Source organism: Gossypium raimondii, chromosome 9, assembly GCF_025698545.1.
Source record: "Gossypium raimondii isolate GPD5lz chromosome 9, ASM2569854v1, whole genome shotgun sequence".
Taxonomy (NCBI): domain Eukaryota; kingdom Viridiplantae; phylum Streptophyta; class Magnoliopsida; order Malvales; family Malvaceae; genus Gossypium; species Gossypium raimondii.
The window spans coordinates 9,292,840-9,315,877 of record NC_068573.1 but is presented as its reverse complement, the minus strand read 5'-3'; the positions used below and the strand labels follow the sequence as shown (position 1 = coordinate 9,315,877).

General features: G+C 29.3%; 1 protein-coding gene across 2 annotated transcripts; it reads left to right on the top strand.

Annotated features, from left to right (window-relative positions):
- The first annotated feature begins 18,518 nt into the window (after positions 1–18,518).
- On the top strand, positions 18,519–21,426 carry LOC105798368 (uncharacterized). 2 transcript variants are annotated; one of them, XM_012628409.2, is made up of 2 exons: positions 18,519–19,078; positions 19,750–21,426. In XM_012628409.2, exons 1-2 carry the CDS (start codon positions 19,016–19,018, stop codon positions 20,845–20,847), a joined length of 1,161 nt encoding a protein of 386 aa, XP_012483863.1. In that variant the 5' UTR covers positions 18,519–19,015; the 3' UTR covers positions 20,848–21,426. The 2 variants fall into 2 exon arrangements, with proteins under 2 accessions (XP_012483863.1, XP_012483862.1); XM_012628408.2 differs by having other exon boundaries at positions 18,520–19,078; positions 19,747–21,426.
- The last annotated feature ends 1,612 nt before the right edge of the window (positions 21,427–23,038 follow it).

The following is a 23,038-nucleotide window of genomic DNA, read 5'->3' as shown; positions in this document are numbered from 1 at the left end:
GAGCTTGCTTTCTTCAAGTTCTTAACTCCATTAAGCTCATAGATGATTGTCTAAGTCCCACTTCAAGAAATTCATTCTTGAACTAAGATTTCCAAGAATTGGAATCTTAATTTTCTTTAAACTTAAAATGTTTAAGTATGTCCATTTTAAACCAAGATTTGGTTTCTATATTTTCTTGAAACTAAGATTAAGATCTGGATAATCCTGCTCAATGCCAAGGATCCCAGATCCTATCCAAAGTTGGGCCTTATAGGATATTTTAGGCTTATCAAATGGACTTTTTAGAAGGTTAAGCCCAAGATATTCTTGGGCTAAAAATTGAGCCTCATACTCAGATCATGATTAGACTTATCCAAGGATCGAGTAGCCTACTCGGCCCAGTAGGCCTGATTCGACTAGAGTCGGGCTTGAATAAGGATTTTCGCACTTCAGGCCATTTGGTTCAATTTAAATAATAAAAATATCTTTTAAAATTCAAATTTAATTATAAAAGTACATAAAATATCAATTAAAATATATATTTTATTATTTTATTATTTTTGAATAGTGAAATAGTCTTTTTGAGTAGGCCAAACAAGTCTAGGCTTGAAAAGTTTTTTAAAACTGGACCTCGACTTAGCTCATGAACACCTCTAATCATGATTTATTCTTCACTGTTGATTGACCTCCATTTTGCTGTTTTCTGTTGAATATATATATATAATGATTTATTCTCTACTCGTCTATTAGATTAGCACTGTTTGATTTTTGTTTTCTATTGAAACTGAGTGGATGAAAAATGTGGTCTTTCCCTTTTTTACGTCCACACTGGCGATTGAAACCAAACTACAAAATAAGATGGGCTTTGTGCCTGAAAATAAATTTTTTATTAATTTTTTCAAAAACCAAACATCCACCCACCTCATACCAAAATTTCAGAATTTTAAATTAATTAAAACCAAAATTAAACAAATTCTAACTGAATTTTAAAATTTAGGATACAACAATTCAACTTAACTTACCCTTATATAATATAAAACAACCAATTACAATTTTAAAATTTAAGCTAATAACAACTTAACTTTAAATTAAAATAAAAAAATCCGGATAAAATTAAGTGTCTACATAAAACCATAAATACCCAAACCATTATATATTAATGAAAAGATATTTGAAAATTCATAAAGTCCTACGAATATATAAATTGATTCTTAATACAATTACATAAAATCAAGTTATCTTAGGTCTAACTCCCAAGTTTCTAAATTTGTACGAAGATATAGTTTCAAATCAACTCGATATCTTTATAATATCAATCAATAAAATCGTCTTTATTAACAATTAATATAATGATTACATTTTATTAATTATCAATAATATATATAATAGATTATAGTATGGTAACATAATATTACATAATATATTAATACATATTATAGCATCAATAGTTATGTGTAATTATAAAAAAATTAATACATATTATTCTTAGCCCTGTAACAAGAGCATTATGTTGTAGGCATGAGAGATTGGGTTAAATCCCAAACAACCCCATTTTTCTCACCTAATTATAAAAAAAATTAATATATTACATATTACTATTACAATATGATACAATATTACATAATATAATCATATATTTTAAAACTATGAATACATATAAAAGATTAAATGGCCTATACTCTTATTAAATTTTGAATTTAGCCTATGTGCTTTTATTTATAGGAATTTAGTTCTTTTGTTAAATTTCAAAATTCAAGTTCAATTGTTAACATTGTTAAAAATTATTTTGTTAGGCTCATTACAACGTTATTTTTTAGCTACACCAACAAATTTAACAAAAAGTTTAACGGTATTAACAATTGGACTTAAATTTTGAAATATGAAAAGTAGATGGACTAAATTCACGAAAATAATAGGGACTAATTACAAATTTGGAAAGAGTACAAGGACCGATGACATATTTTAACCTATATATAACTATTAATTGGTCCAAAATCAAAACTAAATTTATCAATCGATTTGCTTGAATTGGCTCGATTTGGTCAGTTTTAATTGTTAACCAAAATAGATGATATACTATTACATAATATAATAATATAATATATAGCTATGACTTAAACTATTAATTCATGTATATACATATAACTATTATTATATTATAGATTATAATAAAAGATATAGTATCAAGAGTTATTGTAACACCCCTCACCCGACCCGATCGTCGAGTCCGAGCTACAGGATGCCACATTCGTTGCGGACCAACTACAGTAAATTACACAGTAAAACTGTAGGACATGTCATGTTGTTATTTGTTCTTCATTGCATGTGTTACTTCTCATACTGAGATTATTCCTTAATTTGTTTGAAATTGAGCCTTTGATTCCTATGCTTAGTTAATTCAAATGGTTGGGTGATTCATGAATAATTGCTCATTGCTTAGTTTGATTGACAAGTGTTTTGTAGAATTGAAAATATTGTGGTTAAATCAACATCCCATGAAAATTGTTAGTTCTTTAAATTTTCTTAATAAAAGTATTCTTATCTCATTTTATTCATTTTATTTTATGTTAATAAAAAATATATACTACTTCGTTGATGGCTTAATTATGAGTGAAATTTCATAAATGTGGCCAAATTGAGTAACTAGGATGAGATGTTTGGGTTGTCATCTCATCTTACGTAAAAAGATTGGGACATACATCTCATCTCGCGTAAAAAGATTCGACTATGTCCCAAACTTGTTGAATAATTTGATCGAGAACAATTGCCTTGCAAGTTTAATTAAGCTTTAATTTAGTGAAACAGTTGATTTTGCATATTGTTAGAATTTTATAGAACACTTGTTGGTTAAACTGAGTAAATTCTTATTCATGCTACACCTAAATTCTTTGCATTGCGATGACTATTGAATGAGACTTGATTTCGGGAAAAAATATTGAATGTTTCTAGTATGGGAATGCACATCATGCTTGAGGACAAACACCGACTAAGTAGAGGAAAATTTGATAGCATGTTAGATTTATATGCTTAATGTACCTAATTTTGGTCAATTTTTTAATAGAATGCTACTAAACTTGTGATTTCTTACTTAAATTTTATCAGGGATGCAATTGGAGTGTCGAAGTTCAAAAACAAGCAAAAATCGGGCTAAATTGGAACAAAAAGCAAGTTGGGGGCTGAATTGAAATTTGTAGAACTATTTTTGGGCTGATAAAAATATCAGACTTTTGACTTTGAAAAATTCTATATTTAGAAAAATCTAATATAGTGGTTGGTTGTTAAGTATGATTCTAGGTGTAAATCATGTTAAATTGGTTCTTTGCGAGGTGTATGTAAAGGCTTGTAATTGTGGCATTAGGACAAACTTGAATTTAAAAGGCAATTAGTACATTCTTGCATCAGTAGCATTTGAGCATTCTACCATTTCTTTTCCCTTTTTTTATATTTTGGTGCAATTGCCTTTTTAGTCCCCTCCCTTCTTCACCTGTTAGCTTTCATTAAAATCCACTCTTATAATCCAATCAAGTATGATTAATTCCATTCTCAACTAATCTCCGTTTAGCTTTAGGTTGGTTATCATTCTGGTCGAGAATCGTGAAAAATGAACTCGCGTTAAAACTTTACAATACAATATTCATTATCTTTCCAAAAAATGGGATAGTTACAATAGTCCCTTAAAGTTAATTCAATTTCAATACAAAAAGCACGCATTGGGTTGGATTTATTTGGCATACAATTGGAAAAATGAGACGGTCGTCCGCCGCATTCGGGTTCCCGTAAACAAATTTGCGTATCCATGTGGGAAAAGGCCAATTGGATCCTGTCAAGGAAGATAGTGATCAAGTTTAAACGACTCACGCAGTTGAGGCCGTTAATTTGAGTTGAGCTATTATAAATTGTAAGGCTGCTGAGATCTTAAATTGAGGACGCATGTTATGCGGTTAGATAGTCAGTAAGGGTTGGTTTGCAAGGCATCCCGAAATCAACTACACAAGGAAGAGTTGGCAGTTAAAGCATCCTTGATCGCTATAACCAGCTTACCATTTGGAAGGAAAAATTCACTTATAAGGATCATGAGAATCGTGAAAATACCGAGTCTAAGGCTAAAAATTCACATATTTGATATATCTAATTTAATTTTGGTTATTTAATTTTATTTTACATTTATAATTCAACTATTATTTTGTTCTATTTATTTCTATATTGCTAACCCTAATCAAGTAAAACCCCATTCGTTTTATTTTTAGCATAGCACATTACAAGTCGTGGACACAGCAGTTATCATGACTATAGAATTTGGTCACGCAAAAACTGATATTAGGAACCCTAGTCCTTATAGGATTGACCTTGCTTCTCTATACTAATGTTTACTTTACTAATCCATGTTGAGGTTGAAACACTTATATTATGAGGCTATAAATGCCAATAAAGTGATTTTTGTGTCATTTCAAGTTATTTATTTGGGTTATTTCAAGTTTGAGTTGTTTTGGATTGGAAAACTTTTATTAAAAAGGGTAAACTACAAAAATAATTACTTATGTATGGTTCGAATTGCATTTTGGTCATTGAACTTTAATTTATTATGTTTTGGTCACTAACGTTATTGATTTGTAACATTTGGGTCACTGTGCCATTATCCGGTGTTAGTGGTGTAACAAAAGTCTGATGTGGCTCAAATTGTGCCGTCAAATGCTGATGTGTCATCCACGTCATCACCACATAATTTAAACATGTTTTTTTTTAAATTAACTTGTTTATTTTATTTCCTTTTTCTTTATTTCTCCATCTTTTTTTCTTATTTTTTCTTCTTCCCATCATTGTTATCCCAACTCACCCTCTCTAGAACACTTTTCCTCTCTCAAAGCTTCATTCACGATCATTGGTTACCTATTTCGGTGCCGTCACCGACATTTCCTCCGACAAAGATGGGTTGCCCTCGATTGCCTTTCTACAAATCTCCAATTAGTTTTCTTCAAAACCCACTAAAAATCCTTAGATATAAGACCTAACTTTTGGACTACCTAAGCTCGAATCTGCATCATCTATCTTTAGATCGACTCAATTTTTTATTTGTGCTCCTTCTCACCAATACTTCTTTCTTGACCATCAAGATCGACAAACAAGTCGTCGAAGTACCTCCAACCCCATGACCCAAATTTGACCCCCCCTTTTTTTTTGCTTTGATGTTCTCTTCTATTTTTGACACATTTTTCTTTGTTAGAAGTTTGGTATTTGGCTCAATATGGTTTTTTTTTTTTGTGCTTATTGATTATTTTTTGCTTGGGGTTTTGGTTGATTTGAATATAGGTTTATTTTAAAAGTGAATGATGTTGTTGGGTGCTGTGAATGAGTTGGGAGTAGTGGTGAAGGTGACATTGTTTGATAGGTTAACTAGTATCAGATATTAGGGAATTTCATTGCAAATTCAAGTTGGGTTTGTGACTATTGCTATGATAAATTTGTCATTATTTTGTTTTTCTCTTGTTTGGTTTGATAGATGATGAGAAACTTATTAAATTTTCTTTCTTTCTCTATAGCTTCAAGAAAAAAATGAGATTTATTTTTTAAACTTATATTCAATTAACTTTTTGAATCATATCAATTAAAAAGTATGGATGAAGCTTGAGAGAAAAAGTGTGCTTCAGAGAGGATGAGTTGGGAGAGACGAAAGAATAGTGAGAAGAATGGAAAAAATACGGAAAAAAAAGGAAATAAGGAAAAAGGAAATGAAGTAAAAAAAAAAAGGTAATTTTTTAAAAAAGTATTTAAATTCTGTGGTGATGACATGGATGACACATCAGCATTTAACAATACAATTTATGCCACATCAGGTTTCCATTACACTACTAACGTCGAATAACAACATAGTGACCAAAATGTTACAAATTGATAACTTTAGTGACCAAAGCATAACAAATTAAAGTTTAATGACCAAAACATAATTTAAACCATACATAAGTGGCTATTTTTATAGTTTATCTTATTAAAAATTAAGACATAAATTTGGAGGAGTAAAAAAGAAAAAGAAAAAAAGTTAATCCAATAAGATAGATATTTAAAGGTTGGAAATAGAGGAAAATTTGTTTGAAAGAGCTAGGCAACTTCCATGCACGTCCACTAAACCTAATAATAAAAGTAAAGACATGCCAAAGACGACCAGGTAACTTAAAACCTTCCAAATCTGGTGGCTGATTGCTGGAAAATAATTGGAATTTTTTAAAAACAAAACTCAAAAAAAAGGTAAGATTTTGAACATATTTGATGACTTGATAAGGTGAGAAAAATCACACAATAATTCTCGGCTTTTATTGATTCCGGCAACCTTTCTATTTTATCAATTCAACTGACATAATTCTAGCTCAAATTAATTCATTTTCTATTGAATCACCTAATAACTACGATATATACTGGTAGCTACGTGGTTGAGAGTCTGATTCTCGCTTATGAAAATGGAACGCATCTTGTAGTCAACCCGTTTATCTCTATGAAAAGCCAACGGTACAAATATAACTTAATCGTTTGATACTATCAAAATTTTGATTTTTGTTTTTTTTTTTTTTTGCATACTTCATATCTGTTTTACGGTTCATACTTAGGGTTTGTAGTTATCCCTCCCAACACTACCGTCTCCAAGGTTTGAACCTGGATTCTCTCCTTGGGAGCGCAATGTGCCTTATCATTGCACTCAACTACTTGTTGGTATTTTTGTTTTTTAGTCTAAACTATTTTACATGATTATTTTAGATTCGATAATTTGTTTATAGGATAAGGTTATGGAAAATTATTTAGTGTATTGTTAATGGAGTTTTTTTTAGTAAGGGTCAAAGTCTACCAAGAATCCCTATATTATCTAAAGTTCATTTTAGTCTTTCTATTAAAAATTGCTTCAGATTAATCTTTGTATATTAAAATTTTATTCAAATCATGACACGCGTTACAATTTACCGTTAAATTTCTAATAGTTTGAACAAAATATATCATAGCCAACTGATTTACCCATGACTGAATGCAACCCATAGAAAAATCCAACCATCCCCCCCCAAAAAAAAATATTTTCATGTACTCGTGAAGTTTGTATTTTTCAACCATAAGATAATTAAAAAATACATGGATGTTTTTTGGTTAGAGGGGGGATGGTTGGGTTTTTTTATGAATCTGGTTGAGTTATAAGTAAATTAGTTGGGAATAATATATTTTATCTAAATTATAATTTAACAAAAAATTGTAACGATAAATATTTAACATACAAAGACTCATCTAAAACAATTGCTAGTAAAGAGATTAAAATGGAATTCCGATAGAGATTAACCATAATTAAGCTTAAGGGTGGGTTTGGATGGGCAGTGCGTTTACCTTCTGTTAATATAAAAACAACGGTGATAGTGAAATTAAATACTGTAGCGTAAGAAAAAAGTAAGCTACACAGAGCACCTAATCACCTATCCAAAACTACCCTAAATTAGGAAAAGATAATATGGGAAGTGGTGGGAAGCATCCTTTTCCCTCTCTATCAAACCTTCCAAAAGAAAAAAACAAGATCTGCCATTATTTGAGGTAAATTCTGATCAATGGAATTGGAGATATATGCTTTTTAATGATTTTATTTTTATTTGTATTTATTTTGTCCATATGAAAATGTTTTGTTATTTATTGACTGAATTTTCTAGGAAACTACCTAGAAAGTAGAAAATCACTATACATTTGATAAATTGCTAATGATATACTGTTTTGTTATTAGAAAGTAGAAGGTTTAATATAATATTTGGTGTCTAAACTTTTACATTTTTTTAAATTTGGTATCTAAATTTGTTTTGGGTCTAATTTGGTATTCAAATTTGGTACTTAAACTTGACACTTTTTCTTAAGTTGGTACTTAATCTTTTGAGGGTTCAATTTAGTAATTGAACTTGACTTTTTCTTAATTTGGTACCTAATCTTTTTTTTGTTCGATTTGGTACTTGTCAAATGTTTTACAAATTACTCCAATATACTAAAATATTTTTATGAGGTAACAAAATGATCAATGTATAACCAACATGTGATAGATGATATGATAATTTTTGTATTTTATATGTTCAATTACTTTTAGTTTTATTTATTTATTTATTTATTTTATTAATTAAAAATAATGGATTTGTTTTAATTTAGGGTTTTAAAATACTTCTTCTTATTTAATATTAATTGTAAAGCATAGTTTAATATCCACATTTTAACATGAATTTCCTCTAATACTAACAATATTTTTGTAGCATAAAAAATTAACATTGTTAATATTTTGCCTAATTTGTACAACATTTAATAAATTTAGGTACCAATTTGAACCTAAAAAAGCTTAAGAACCAAATTAAAAGAAAAATGCCAAGTTCATGTACCAAATTTACAAGAGAAATAGTTATTTTTTCTTTAAATCAATATCCACCAAAAATAAATTTATTTTTCATATAATTTTAACATTTTTTCAAAATTTAGTGTGTTTTGATACTAAATAGTGATGCAATTAAAGGATTCCAAGTACATATGAACTTAGCTTTCAAAGTTAGTTTCATCACTTTATGCAAACCAATAAGGATTTGAAAGAGTGTGTTTAAAAGACATATGGCAAAGGTACAAGTGTTTCACAACTATTCTTTTTATTTATCTTATAATTAATATTATATCAATATGACGTGGCAAAAAATTATTTTACAATAATAGTTATTATGGCAATTAATATATAATTGGTGTTGTAAAATGTTTATTTCTAAAATATTTAACTTCATTTTTTTTAATTGTAATAATAGGGTAAAGTCTGAACAACCAATATGATTAGCGTAACTCAAAGTTAGGTCATACCTGGGGCGATGAGCACTCTTGACCATCAAGCTATTACATAGGGTTCAACATAATTATAAATAAATTTGAGTAAATATAATATAAAATCAAATCAATACAAAACACAAATAATAAAGAAGATCACGCATGACAATTACGTGAGTAAAAGAAAAAGATATATTAATAATAGATTAAAAAAAAGTGAATTAGTCTGTAGTGGAAAAAGAACTACGTTGTTATCTCATATTGGAAAATTAGATGATCCCCACCACCCTCCTTAGGGGAAAAAAGATAAAGCAATAGGAGGTGCTTAAAAAACTTGGGTACTTTTTTTTTTTAATAATTTTTATTTTTATTTTAAAATGATAAAAGATACAAGCATTCATTTAAGCAAATATTTGTGCTTTAAATATTTGTTTTTTTATTTTATTTTAAGTTTCATTGTGAATTGTGGATTGAGTTTTAGCTCGACTGATATAGACATTATTATCAATGCAGAAGGATGTGAGTTTGAGTTTGATGAGGGGTTATTGGTAGTTCTAAGCATTGTGTCAAAAAGAGTAGATATGGTTGGAACTTATGTGGATTGATTTTTAACTGTAAATCTAAATAGGAATTTTAAGTTAACATAGATAAAATACAAATATATTTTTAGTAGAAAAAATACAAATTTGCACGAGCTTAACTATTTTTTTAAAATTAAATGAATATTTAACTTTAAATTTAATTAGGGATTTTAAGTTAGCATGGGTAAAATACAATTTTTTTTTAGCAAAAATACAAATATCTAAGTTCATAAACTTTGCACTATCAACTTAATTATTTTTAAAAAAATTAATTAAATAATTAATACTGTTATTGAATGATGTTGAAACTGGATTAGATTCATCAATTAGATTGATTGGGTCAGGAAGCAGCCAGTGCAACGATTTGAAGCAAGACAAAAAAAATTGATTGATCCATGAATTGATGTGAATCGGTTGATCTAAACTAAAAAATTAATTGAACGAAATTTTATAATTTTTAATATTTTATTTAATTTTGATCAAAGAAACTAAAAACCAACCGCATGATGAATTCGACCACCAAAACACACACATATATATATAAATGTAGTAATGACTGGTTGAGAAACAAAGCAATTTAGGACCATAGCATAGGATTAAAACTTTATTTTTAAAGGAAAAGGATAGGTACTTAAACTAAAAAATGTGGCCATTACAATAATTGAATGACCTCATGCTTAAAATAGATAAATGTGTGGAATCACCTGGTCAGTGGTCACCACCAAAGCATTCATAACATAATAAATTATATTTCTTCCATACAAGTTAGTGAAGTGTTGTGTATAGGAAATTAAACTATATTAACTAATAATTTATAAAAATAATTCTTAAGTAAATTTTTAATTGAGTTAGCACTAATTTAATTAAGAATTTTATATTAGGTATTGACCAGATTATAATATACTCACTATGAGACTGGTTAAAAAATATGGATAAAGAATTATGTTTTTAAAATGGATTGTATTTTCTAATTTGAGTAGACTTTTATTTCATTACTTTAAAAATCTTTATAAAATTTTATTCTCGATTGAGTTGACGTCATTGAATTAAGTAACACCATACTCAATTAATATTATTTTAGCATTAAAATTTATATCACGCTTTATAATAGCTTGATTATGAGATACTCATTATATGAGCGAAAAAATATATGTAATAAATTTATAAAAAAATTGACATAAAAAGTAAATATGACCTTAGTTAAAATGATAAAGTTGAGGGATGAATTTTTTAGGACTTGGCATGTATTTTTCTAAATTGTTTATAGAAAGATAAAATAAAATAAAACTCTCAATTTTATATTTGTTTTTAATAAAAATATTGGGCTTTTAGTAATTTCACAATTGAGATCAATCAAAACTTTAAATAATAGTATAAATAAACTTAAGGGAAAAAAATATACTTAAAGAGCGTTCAAATCTACATCCATCTAGTTATTGCAATAACAACAATCAGAGGCAAATCTAGGGGGGCTGGCACCTTAAAATGTAAAATTGTTATTTAGGCCTTTAAAATTCTTAAAAAATTTAAATTAGTAAAGGTAAAATTACACTTTGGCCCCCTTAAAATTATAAAATTCGATTTAATCCTTTAAAAATTATAAAGATATAGACTACCGACTCCCCTAAAAAATTGTTCTGGCTTCGCCCCTGACAACAATATAAACTAAATTAATTTTTAGTATGTTGTTTAGTTAATAAAAATTAAGAATATTTTTACTTTAAAATTATATTAATAATATTTTATAAAATATGAAAATAAAAACTAATACATTTTAACCATTATATTTCTGATGTTCATAATAGTAGTAATAGTTCACAAACATTCAAGGTTTAAATATGTTGGGTTAAACTTTATACTCAATAAAATTTTTATTTGATGAAGATTTTTAAAAAAATTAATGACATAAATTATATCTAAAGTAATTTTAATCTATTATTTTCATTTTAATTATTTTCTAGCTTTTAGTTTAAACATTTTATTAATACTGATTTATAATATTTACTGAAAAATATAAAACTACAAAAATATCTATTAAGAAATTGAAATCAAATAAATGATTGATGAATTAGTTGATGATATTTTGTAGAGGAAAAAATGAGATTGAATTATTATTATTATTGTTAAAGATATTTGACCCAATTTTTTGTTAAAATAAAATATAAGTGGTAAGAGGCCCGAAGGCTGCAGCTCATTGTAGATCTCCAATAAGCAAGATACTGAGTTGGTGTCGCAACCGGCCGGAGGCCCCTGCGGTACGGTACAGGTTGCACAAGTGAAATCCTTATAGAAGTATACTACCTCTATTCGATGTTGATTAAAATAATGTGTTTTAACCTTACTGCATTACTTCTATTTGATTTTGATTAGAATATGGTTTTACAAACTTATAAATAGACGTAGTCCTCTCTCCTCTTGTATGATTCGAATTTGACATAGTAAATTTTCTTCTCCTCTGCCCATGATTTTTTCCATGTAAAACCTATGTTTTCTACTTTTCTTTCTTTTATTTGCGATACACTATCATTATCGACATTCTATTATCACAAATTTAAAATTCATCTAGTTATATTTAATTCATCATTTATGTTAATGTATTTAATTATTTTATGTATTTGAACTTTTAATAATTAATAGCATAATAATAAAATATTTGGAAAGATGTAAAATTTATATGATAAAAAATTAATATTATTTATAAAATAATACTAAAAGTTGATTTTTTAATGCTACTTGAATAAAAATGCTTTGTTAATGCGTATATTTATAATATTAAATCTTAGTTTTAATTATTATATAATTGTAACATTAATTAAGTAAACGTGGATCCAATGTTTAATGAAGTGATAATAATTGTAATATTAATAATGAAAATCATTAATAAAATATATAATTAAAATATATTATATTTAAAATAATATTTGTTTATTATATTTATTTAAAAGAAATATAAAAGTAAAAATGGCATGCACCGTTATTTTAGTTTTACATCCTTTTGTATATTTTGTGAGATTAATATTTTAACGATTTAACCTTTGAATTTATTGGATATAATTACATTTTTCATGCATGTAAATTTTCAAACATATCCGATATCTCTATCATATTGATATAAAATATTATATATGTTGATAGTTATTGAACAAGAGAAAATATTTTACGTAAAACATATGTGTGTTTAAAATAATATATAATAAGTGATGAAATGAATGGTTTGAAACAAATTAATCATCATAGTAACACATGAAATATGTACGATATTAAAACTAAAAAATTAGATTAAATTGTGAGTAAAACGAAATTTAAACACATAAATACATCGGATTAACAATATTAAATGCACTACAATCATAGTGTTGTCATCAATTGTGAGTTACTGTCGAGTTGACTTGCGACATCAACTCAATCAGAAGTTTTATTAAAAGTTAATATTTGAAACACTAGCAATATATTTTTTTATTATTTCACAAGCAATCCTATAAAATTATCATGTGTCTCTTTTTTTTAAATATTTATTTTTTAAATATTTTACTATATCCCTATAAAACACTTGTGGCTTTTTTTTTATAAAAGTGAAATCTCTATAAATATTTTACTATATCCCTATAAAACACTTGGGAAGTGGCTTTTTTTTAATATTTATTTTTTAAATGACCCAACTTTAAGATTAATTATGGGAATAATTTAAATCTACAGAGCAAATCGGTGTCGCCACTTCCCAAGGTGGCACCACCCTAAAATTTCACCAAATCATCATCCAATCATTCAGTTAATAATTAGTTTTAAAAAAATAATTTTTTTGGGCTATCACTTTCTAAGACGGCACTCGTATGTGTTTTTTGAAATACTCGTATTTTCACGGGTATTCCCGAAGTAGAAGGAAAAGAAATTTTAATTCTAGTGACAACTTTAGATGTGGCGACATCAGTTTCCTCTTCACGTGGATGCACCAAATTCGGTATAAAAAAAATTCTTTTTAGTCCCAACTCCAAATGTGGCATCACCAGTTATTTTTTTTCTTTTTTACTTTTTCAATGTCACCTCTTCAACAAGTTTCCCTTAGTGCCAACTCCAGATGTGGTGGCACCAGTATTTTTTTTAACAAAATTTTGATATCGTCTCCTCATGTGGAGGCACCAAAATCTATAAAAAAAATTCCCTGGTGCCAACTCCAAATGTGGCAACACCAATAATTTTTTTTGAATTTTTCGATGTCGTCTCTTCATGTGGAGGCACCAAAATCTAATAAAAAAATTCATTTGGTGCCAACACCAAATGTGGCGATACGACCAACTATATATATATCCCCTGTGACAATTTAACAAGTTAAGGTTTTAAATTTTTTTTTTTTTGGTTTTTGTTGTTATGTTGAAAGAAAAAAAAAGAGAAATAAATGCGTTATGTTGAAGGAAGGGGGGATATTTATTTTTATGGTGGTGTTTTACGGAGAAATTGTTTAGTTTTTAAAGTATGTTTGTGTTCACGTTGATATGGTGGCGTTTGAAGTGGCACACATTTTATTTATCGTGTGGGGAGTGCATCACCACCCTTATAGATAAATGACTCGTAAAACATAATATTATTTTTCGCTCCAACCACTATCGAAATATCCCATTTAACATTATTGGAGGTGGAGCTTCTAGTTGGTAGTGGTTACGCAATCAAAAGTTCCTGTTAGCAGTGGTTACGTGGTCACAAAGCAATATTGGTTATATTGTCAAAGGAACTTAGTTTTTTCCCCGACACCAGAAGAAGATGCTTTGTAAACCCTTTCTTGAAAACCTGCTTTAGTGTTTGGGGCAAGAGGACTCTCAGGCGGGGAAGTGTTGGAGGAATTTTGTCCACCGAGTGCAACTAAAGTTGAATACCGTGGGGTTCCTAATCGAGCTGATTCAAGCAGAAGTTCATGGAACTGGGCAAAATATTGATTTAACTAGATTATCAATTTCGTAATGTGATAATTTTAATTGATTTATTATTGTAATAGTTGAAATATTATTATGTTAAGCAATATTTGATCCATTAGTTATGCATATAGAAATACGATCTATGGAAGGAAAAATTATTTAGATGATGAGAAAAATAATTGTGTTTTTCCGTATAATTAGATACTTAAATAAAAATATGTTTGCTTTAGCAGTTCTTTTTACTTTAAAAAACTATGATGTTTCATATAATCAGATACTTAAAAAACGCATTGGAGAGAAAGGAACAAAACTTACGGGAGCTGGTGAAAAGTGAAGTTAAAACGAGGAGGAAAGAAAATGAGGAAGAGAACAAAATGATAAATACATAATCAAACTAGAAATATATAACCAGGATGGAAAATAGTAAAGAAAAAAAGTAAATGGAAAATGATGAGAGCTTAATAAAATAAATCGGGGTGAAATAAAAAAGTAGTAAAATGATAAAAGAAATGAGGAAGAAAATAATATTTGAAGATGATAAAGAAAAATGAAAACTTAAATGAATAAGAAAAAAAATGATGTATTAATAAAATAAAATAAATAGAGAGAAATGAATACAAAAAGAAATGTGTAAGAAAAAATGAATATAGAAATGAATTAAAAAAATGGGGAGTGGCTTGTGCAGGGAGGATATGTGGCCGACGGGTCACATGCCACTCACCTCCACCCCTCTTCTCTTTCTTCTTCTTCTTCGTCTTTGGTCCCCCACCATCCACTATTGTTGAAAATGATTGAAGGGTAAATGATATTTTTGTTGTTGTTGTATTGTTTTATTATGTTTAAGTTTGTATCAAAGGTATGCTTAGTTTATTTTATTAATATTTTTGTAGTATCTTATATCAGTTTTCCGTATTTAAGGTATGATCATATTTTTTATTATATCCGTTTGTATTTATGGTATGTTATACCAAAATAACTTCTTTATTTTAAAGAAGGAATTTTAATTTTCCAAACATTACTTAGCTATTATTATTATTTTGGCATAACACTTTATTTGATATTTGAGTTTCACACATTTTTTAAATGGCATTTATTTTTTATAAAAAGTATACATTATAATACTTAAAAATGATTATATTATTTAATGTATGGTTATTTAATTTTATTAATATAATTGGTATGTTATATTATTTTTATTATTTTAAAATAATGTTTAACAATATTCTAATTAATAAATGTGACAGAAATCAGGATGAGTTCACTTATCAAATTAGGCGATCACATGACACTAATGATCAATGCGACGGTAAAAAAATTAAGTATGTCTTACTGAGAAGTTAAAATGCTAAATTTGCAGGATTTTTTTTTAGTTGATCAATATTTTTTAAAATGATAGGATGAGTATCACGTTTTGAAGGCGCGTAGCCATGGGCCGAGCTACCGTCCAGATGACCGTATAATGTCATACTCGGAATTCGCTAGATTTGGATCAGCGACTTTAGTCTAGATGTTTGAGTTGCGGCCTAACATAATATCCGCCTTGGTTGAGCGATGGCGCCCGGAGACCCACACATTTCATTTGTCGTGTGGGGAGTGCACCATCATGCTCAAGGACGTTTCACTATAATTCGAGCTATCGGTAACAATTATGCGATCACTGGTTGCAGTGAAGTGGCAGAACCTACGACCTTATGCTACAGTATGCTTGTTCGCTCGTCGGGTGATGGGGAGAATAGATTAACCAGTTTTAAATTTTCTTGGTTAAAAGAAAATTTTGAAAACGTATCGAGAAGTGCCACGAAATCAAAGCTTATGTGTTAGATTTACGAGCCACCCAGGATTACAGTTGAGGGTCTAGAGTATTGAAAACGCTATATCGTGAGCTATGTTGGGCTACAAAGCACGATACGTAAGACATAGGTGGTTATGTAATACTACTGTAGTCATGGACGTTGTATAGAATGTTGTTTTTGGCATCAGTATAGCCACCAACCACCACTATGACCATTTGTAAGTAGGTAAGTAAATATCAAAATTAACCTAACCAACAATTGAGTTCTTTTACACAAAATTATTTGTTAACAGTTTTCCTTTGTTGATAGATGGTCTACGTGCCCTGCTATCGGGAGGTCCGCACAACTTGGGGTGTATCGTCAGACAATCGAGGCGTATTCTGGGGATGAGGTGAATTTTTTATAAAATTATCAATAAAAACCGTGTCATGTTATTAAATTGATTACACTATTTGGTCATGGTAGTATAACCATGTTAAATATTTTGTAGTTCGTATGGATGCCATATTCCATGTCGGATTTTGTCTCTATTATTCCGCAATAGGCTCACGCACACTCAATCGTGTGGCGTATCAATGCTTCGGTGTTGAATTTCTTGACTGTTGAGTGGTATAATAGCGATCGAGTTCTTTGGCAATTCGACTGCAAACAAGATGTTCTGGACAACCCCATCAAATTCGACGCCATCCACGGTATTAATAAGAGGGGGAAGAAGTCAAAGAATTGGGCAATTGCGCATCAACAATTTATTGCATTGTGGAAAGCCTAGTTGCAGTGGAGGTCTCACTTGAAGACGTGTTTGTTTGACTTTAGGCCCTTTGTTCACTACCAACAATAGTATTTGGAGAACGGGTTGCCATATTTATTCGATGGATATTTGAGGGTAGTCACGTGACACATACACCGATGTAGGAGTCAACAAGGTGGACCGATTCAACCACCTCGTCGTTGAGGCCACCAGAACGCTGCTACCCAACCACACCCCGAGGTCAAGCCCGAACCACAACCTCTGCAATTTTTGATACATTCTAAAAGTTCAAATACCCAATTAAGTGAAAAAAAATTAGAGCTTAATTTTTTTTTTTTAAGTTTGAAGGCCTTTTTATTCATTTTGAAAGTTTAAGTACCTAATTGAATGAAAAAAAAAACAGAGGCTTATTTGCTTCTTTTTGAAAAAGTTTAAGGACTTTTTACACGCTTAAGCTTTTAATAAAATGACATATTAATCATTTCCTAATCAAATTGGTATCTGATTAACTCGTGACACTAACTCAATTAGTATAGAGTAAAAAATTCTTAATAAACAAAAGTGATTTCTTTTCCGGTAACTATTAAGGTCATTTTGGTAAAAAAGAAAATCGGGGAACAGAGAGACGAAATAAGACAAAACACCTCAGCATAACAATAAAACTTAAATTACACTTATACCATTATGCCTTCAAAAAAGAAAAACAATAAAACTTAAATTACACTTATGCCATTATACCTTTTAGTATTTTTTCAACATCATTTTATGTATGTATAATATATATCTAAAGGTGAATATAATTTATTTATATATATTAATGAGTAATTTTTAAAATATTTTATTTTAAAAAATAAAACTATATAATATTTTTAAAGTTATATTACTGTAATTTTAAGGTTTTCAAGTAAATTCATTAATTTAATAATTCTTTAAATAATAATACATATATGAATGTAGATATGAATTTGATTTTTTTTACTTTCTAAAAGAGGAATTTAAGAAATATTTTAAATTTATTATTGATGGTTAGGGTGTTCATCGCTCCAAGTATAACTTAGATTCGAGTCGTACTAATCGCGTTACTGTTAAGACTTTGCTATCCTCTTACAATTAAAAAAAAAGAGTTTAATATATTTATTAATTTTTTATGACATGTTGAATTTTAAATAAATTAAATATATTTAAATAATGATTTAATATAGAATAAATTTCAACATTGAGAAAGGGTATAAAATCAATTTAAAAAAATTGAAAATACAAATACCATGATAAATTTAAACATAGATTTTTTTTATGAAACAATCTCATTCAAGTTCTTATCAAATTTTTTTTTACACAATGTCTAAAATTATTATAACCTCATCCTAACTCATAAATAGAAGTATAAAGCGCTTTAGCGTCTTTAAACCTATGTCATTCATTGACAATAATATTTATATCAATCAATTAAAACTCAATTAACAAACATGGGTTCTTAAAACATTAATAAAGAAAAGATTTTATATCATAATAATTGAATTTATTTTATAAAATTATATATTCAAAATAGAGAATAAATTGATGTGGGAATATGTTATGATATAAATGGTCGAGAAAATCTAGAACTAATAAAATTTCCAATATTAAAAGAAAATTAAATACTACAAAATATCCCTATTTATTTTCTAATTAAAATGATACTATAAATAAGATTTTCTTCCTCGTTTCTACGTTCAAATATTTTACAGTTCTGCTATATTAATCAAACGGCTAATCGAAAAGTGGAGGAGAGAAATTTTTTTCAAAAAATCGAAAATTTTCTAATATTATCGTTATTTAATCATAGTTTTTTTATTTTTGGATTGTGGAGGTTTTTTTTTTTGGGTTATAAATCCATATCTTTGTTCTCGGAATCTGTTGAAAGATCGAAAAATAAACCACCAAACGGCTATAATTGACGTTACGAGGAAGAGGAAGAGAAAAAGGAGAGATTTTTTTTTTTTTGAAAAATCATTGCTAAAATTTTACTGGGGTTTCGTTTTTCTAGATTTTCTCTGTTTCAAAATTTTGACCTTTTTTTGCTTTGGGGTTTATTTTTCTGTTTTTTTTTTTTTTAAATTTATGTAGACGACTTTGATCTGAATTCTGGAGAACTTGAAGACTTCAACAAAACATTTTTTTATAAACAATTTATTGATTAGGAAGTGGCAATCTTTGTGGGATTTTGTAGTCATGTCTGATGGGTATTCTAATTTCAAGAAGACTGATGATATTTGTGAAGGCGTTTGTGGAAAGGTAAATTTTCTTTTCTCTGAATTCACTTTCAAAAAATTTGTTCATTTTGGGGGGCGGGGGTTGATTGATGGGTGCTTTTACTGTTTTTCCTTGAATTTGTTTAAGATTGAAGGTGAAGGTGTATGTGTGTGAATATATATATATTTGCCTTCATCTTTTCATACTGTTAATTTCTTTGCTCTTTTTCTATTATATTTTCTTGGGAAAAATGTTTCCTGTATGGTTTTGATTTCTGGATGGCTGATGATCCTCTGTTTGGTTGTTGTTTGAGATTAATGGAAAAAATGGGAACATCTCTTCTAATGGAACTATTGAAGAAATTGCTTTATAGTTTCCTTTGATTTTCATTGTTCCATACATTCCCCCCCCCCCCCCATTTTGAATGTTTTTTGGTACGTCCATTTTTTCTTTCCTTGAAGTGATTGATTGACAACGTATTTGCAAGGAATTGGAAAACTATTGATTTTAGTCATATGAACATGAGAATGGAAAATTAAGGAGAGGTTTAACTATATATACATATGTGTGTATGTATATGTTTCTAATGTTGTGAAGTAGGCATAGTTGGTGTTTTATGGGAATATGATGTGGTTCATGATTTGTAAAATGCTTTATTTTTGTGCTTAACCTTCATAATCTGATAATGTTTTTCATTTTCTAATCTGCAGCAGGGGTCCCGTGCTGCATTGACCATATCAAGATTGCGGTGTATGTTGCGAGGGTATGATATCAGGACTTACATTTTTGTGTTTGTGATTATCCCGCCAGCGATTTTCGGCCTATATTTGCATGGACAGAAGATCAGTTATTTCCTAAGACCATTATGGGAATCACCTCCTAAGCCTTTTATTGAACTCCCTCACTATTATCATGACAATATCACGATGGAGACTCTCTGCAATCTTCATGGATGGAAAGTTCGTGAATTCCCTCGACGAGTCTTTGATGCAGTGTTGTTCAGTAATGAGATAGACATGCTCATGATTCGTTGGAATGAATTGTATCCATATGTTACGCAATTCGTGCTTCTTGAGTCCAACTCAACATTTACTGCCTTACTGAAACCATTGTTGTTTGCTCGCAACAAAGATCAATTTAAATTTGTCGAGCCTCGCTTGACATATGGGACCATTGGTGGGAGATTCAAGAAGGGCGAAAACCCTTTTGTTGAGGAGGCATATCAGAGAGTTGCATTGGACCAGCTTCTTAGACTAGCAGGTATTGAAGATGATGATTTATTGATAATGTCCGATGTAGATGAGATCCCTAGTGGGCATACAATTAATCTATTGAGATGGTGTGATGACACACCACCTGTACTTCATCTTCAGTTGAGAAACTATTTGTACTCTTTTGAGTATCTCATAGACAACAAAAGCTGGAGAGCCTCGGTTCATAGGTACAAGAAGGGCAGGACCAGATATGCTCATTATCGTCAATCCGATCTCATCTTAGCAGATGCCGGGTGGCATTGTAGCTTTTGCTTTCGGTATATAAGCGACTTTATATTCAAGATGAAAGCTTACAGCCACACGGATCGAGTGAGATTCGCTCATTTCTTGAACTCCAAGAGGATTCAGGACGTAATATGCAGAGGGTCTAACCTATTCGACATGCTTCCTGAAGAATACACATTCAAGGAGATCATCGGGAAGATGGGACCTATCCCTCACTCGTATTCAGCAGTCCATCTTCCTGCGTATTTGTTGAATAATGCGGAGAAATACAAATATCTTCTGCCTGGTAACTGTGTGAGAGAACATGGCTGAGTCTAGAAAACCGGTGTGCTATGGAGTCTTCCATTACAAGTTTTGTTGGTACCGGAAAGGCCTGCCTTGGCAATTTGATGGCTATTGCTGTAGCATTGATAGAAGTCTACCATTTATCCAACAAAATCTAGGCATATGGAATCTATGGTTGTGAGGGGAAACTTCATGTCCTTAATGAAGTCGATTTCTTCCATTACGGGACCATATCCGATTTCTGAACCCGGGAGAACTTGTTGTAAGAGAAGTAGATATAATCGGTTTTCTGAAAGCTTTAGCAACCTCCTACTGGTATGACATAAATTTCCCAGGGATTGCATAAATCTAGAATGACAAATTTCCCAGATTTTTCCTTCATGGGAACCTTCTTTTTCTAGGATTATTTCTTCATATATTCCTATTACAAGGTAATACTGACATTGACTTTGTTGAATTTGTATCATTTTGCTGCCCTGCTTTTGGTTCTTCCATTGAATATATATTTTGTTGAACAATGAAAACTCTCCTTTCTTGAATAGGTCAGCTCTTTTGCCATTTGAAATTTCAATTTCATGAGAAGCAAAAGGTCATGTTCAGCAAAAACTTCTCCTTTATTTAGTTGGTCAATTTCATTTTCAAATGCTAATCTGCTTATCCATTTGAAATGTGTTAGGCTTAAGCACATTCCCCTTTGACTTAGGGCCAGTACATCATTGAAATTGAAAAAATTGCTTTGATGGTGTTTACCATTGCCTTTCCTAAGTGTTTTTTAGGAAGCTAAAATATTAATTTTAGAAGTGATGTTGTAGAGTAAAAAATTTAACAAGCGGACAAAAAGGTAATTTCATCAAAAAGTATTTTTCCGAAAACAAACAGTTTAAAATCTCAGCTTAAATTAAGGTTTGATTCGAAAAACTACTTGAAATCACGGTTGTTCCTTTCAACCTCAATGGCATACTCTTATATTTATAACACAAATTTAGAATTTAGAATTTAGAATTTAGTATAGTAACTTTATCATATTTTTGTTGATTACAATTGAAGCATGCCATTAATTGGCAGTGGTATTTGTGGTTGTGAATTGAGTCACATGTACTTGACTGCAACCATAAGCCAAACCAATCACAAGATCTCATGATATTACTTGGCATCTTTCCCTTATCTTTTTAAATAATTAAGAGGATTAATCAATTCTTTTAAGAAAAAAGATACAATGTTTATCATTAAGCCAAATGTTTGGAGTCTGATGCTGTCATTCTTTACTGCATTCATAAAACAGTGTCAAGGTATATTTGTGTTTTATAATTATAAAGGTTGAGATTTCGAGTCTCATCATATGTTATTATCATGTGTTTCTAATTCTTAATCCGTAATTTATTTGTGATTGTGCATACATATATTTATAAATATATGATGTTTGAAAATAAGAGGTTGAGAATCGACAAGTGTGAAGTTTGGTTGTAGGAGAAATAGAGAATTTGAGAGAGTGGGGAAGAAAGCATAGATTTTGCACTTGGCATGAAATGCATGAATGCTTTTTCGTCAAATGCACCTTTTAGTGGTGGGAATGGGATCCCATTATATATTTTTGGATCATTTTGACAATCAAGTGTTTTTATTCTTAAATAATGCTTTTTTTAGTTTTGGATATTGTGTTTTTCAAACAATATTCGAATTTTAATATTTCTTATGTGATTTTATTTGTACTGATAAAAAAATTGAATTCCTTGTGTTTAGAATGGGATAGAGAACCAAATGTTCTGGTGTTGGATAATGGAGGAAGTAAACTCTCATGAGATCACGATTTACCATCAAAATAATCGGCTCTCTGCTCCATCCTAAACGAAATAAAACCAACCTTCACCTTATTTGATCCTTGTATTAATAATTTTTTTGTCAAATCACCCAAAATAGATTGAAAAGTTATCGTTTATTAACTTTGTTGACACGTGAATTGTCATATAGATGATATTTTAAAATTTTTAGAAAATAACATTTATATTTTTATTACTTTTAATTTTTAAAAATAATTTTATATTTTAAAATTTTTAAAATTTTAAAAGAAATTAATCAAATGCTAGCATATAATTCATATATGTTAAATTTTCCATCTATTTTAAGATGATATAACATACCAACAAATAAATAAATAAAGAGCTAAAATAATTATAATAAGACGAGAGAGAGAAATGAAGGTTGGAGATTTGATTGGAGC

Coding starts and splice junctions, on each gene's coding strand:
- LOC105798368 (XM_012628408.2), top strand. CDS start 19,016: ATGTCTGATGGGTATTCTAATTTCAAGAAGACTGATGATATTTGTGAA. Junction 19,079..19,746: donor GTGAAGGCGTTTGTGGAAAG/GTAAATTTTCTT, acceptor TCTAATCTGCAG/CAGGGGTCCCGTGCTGCATT.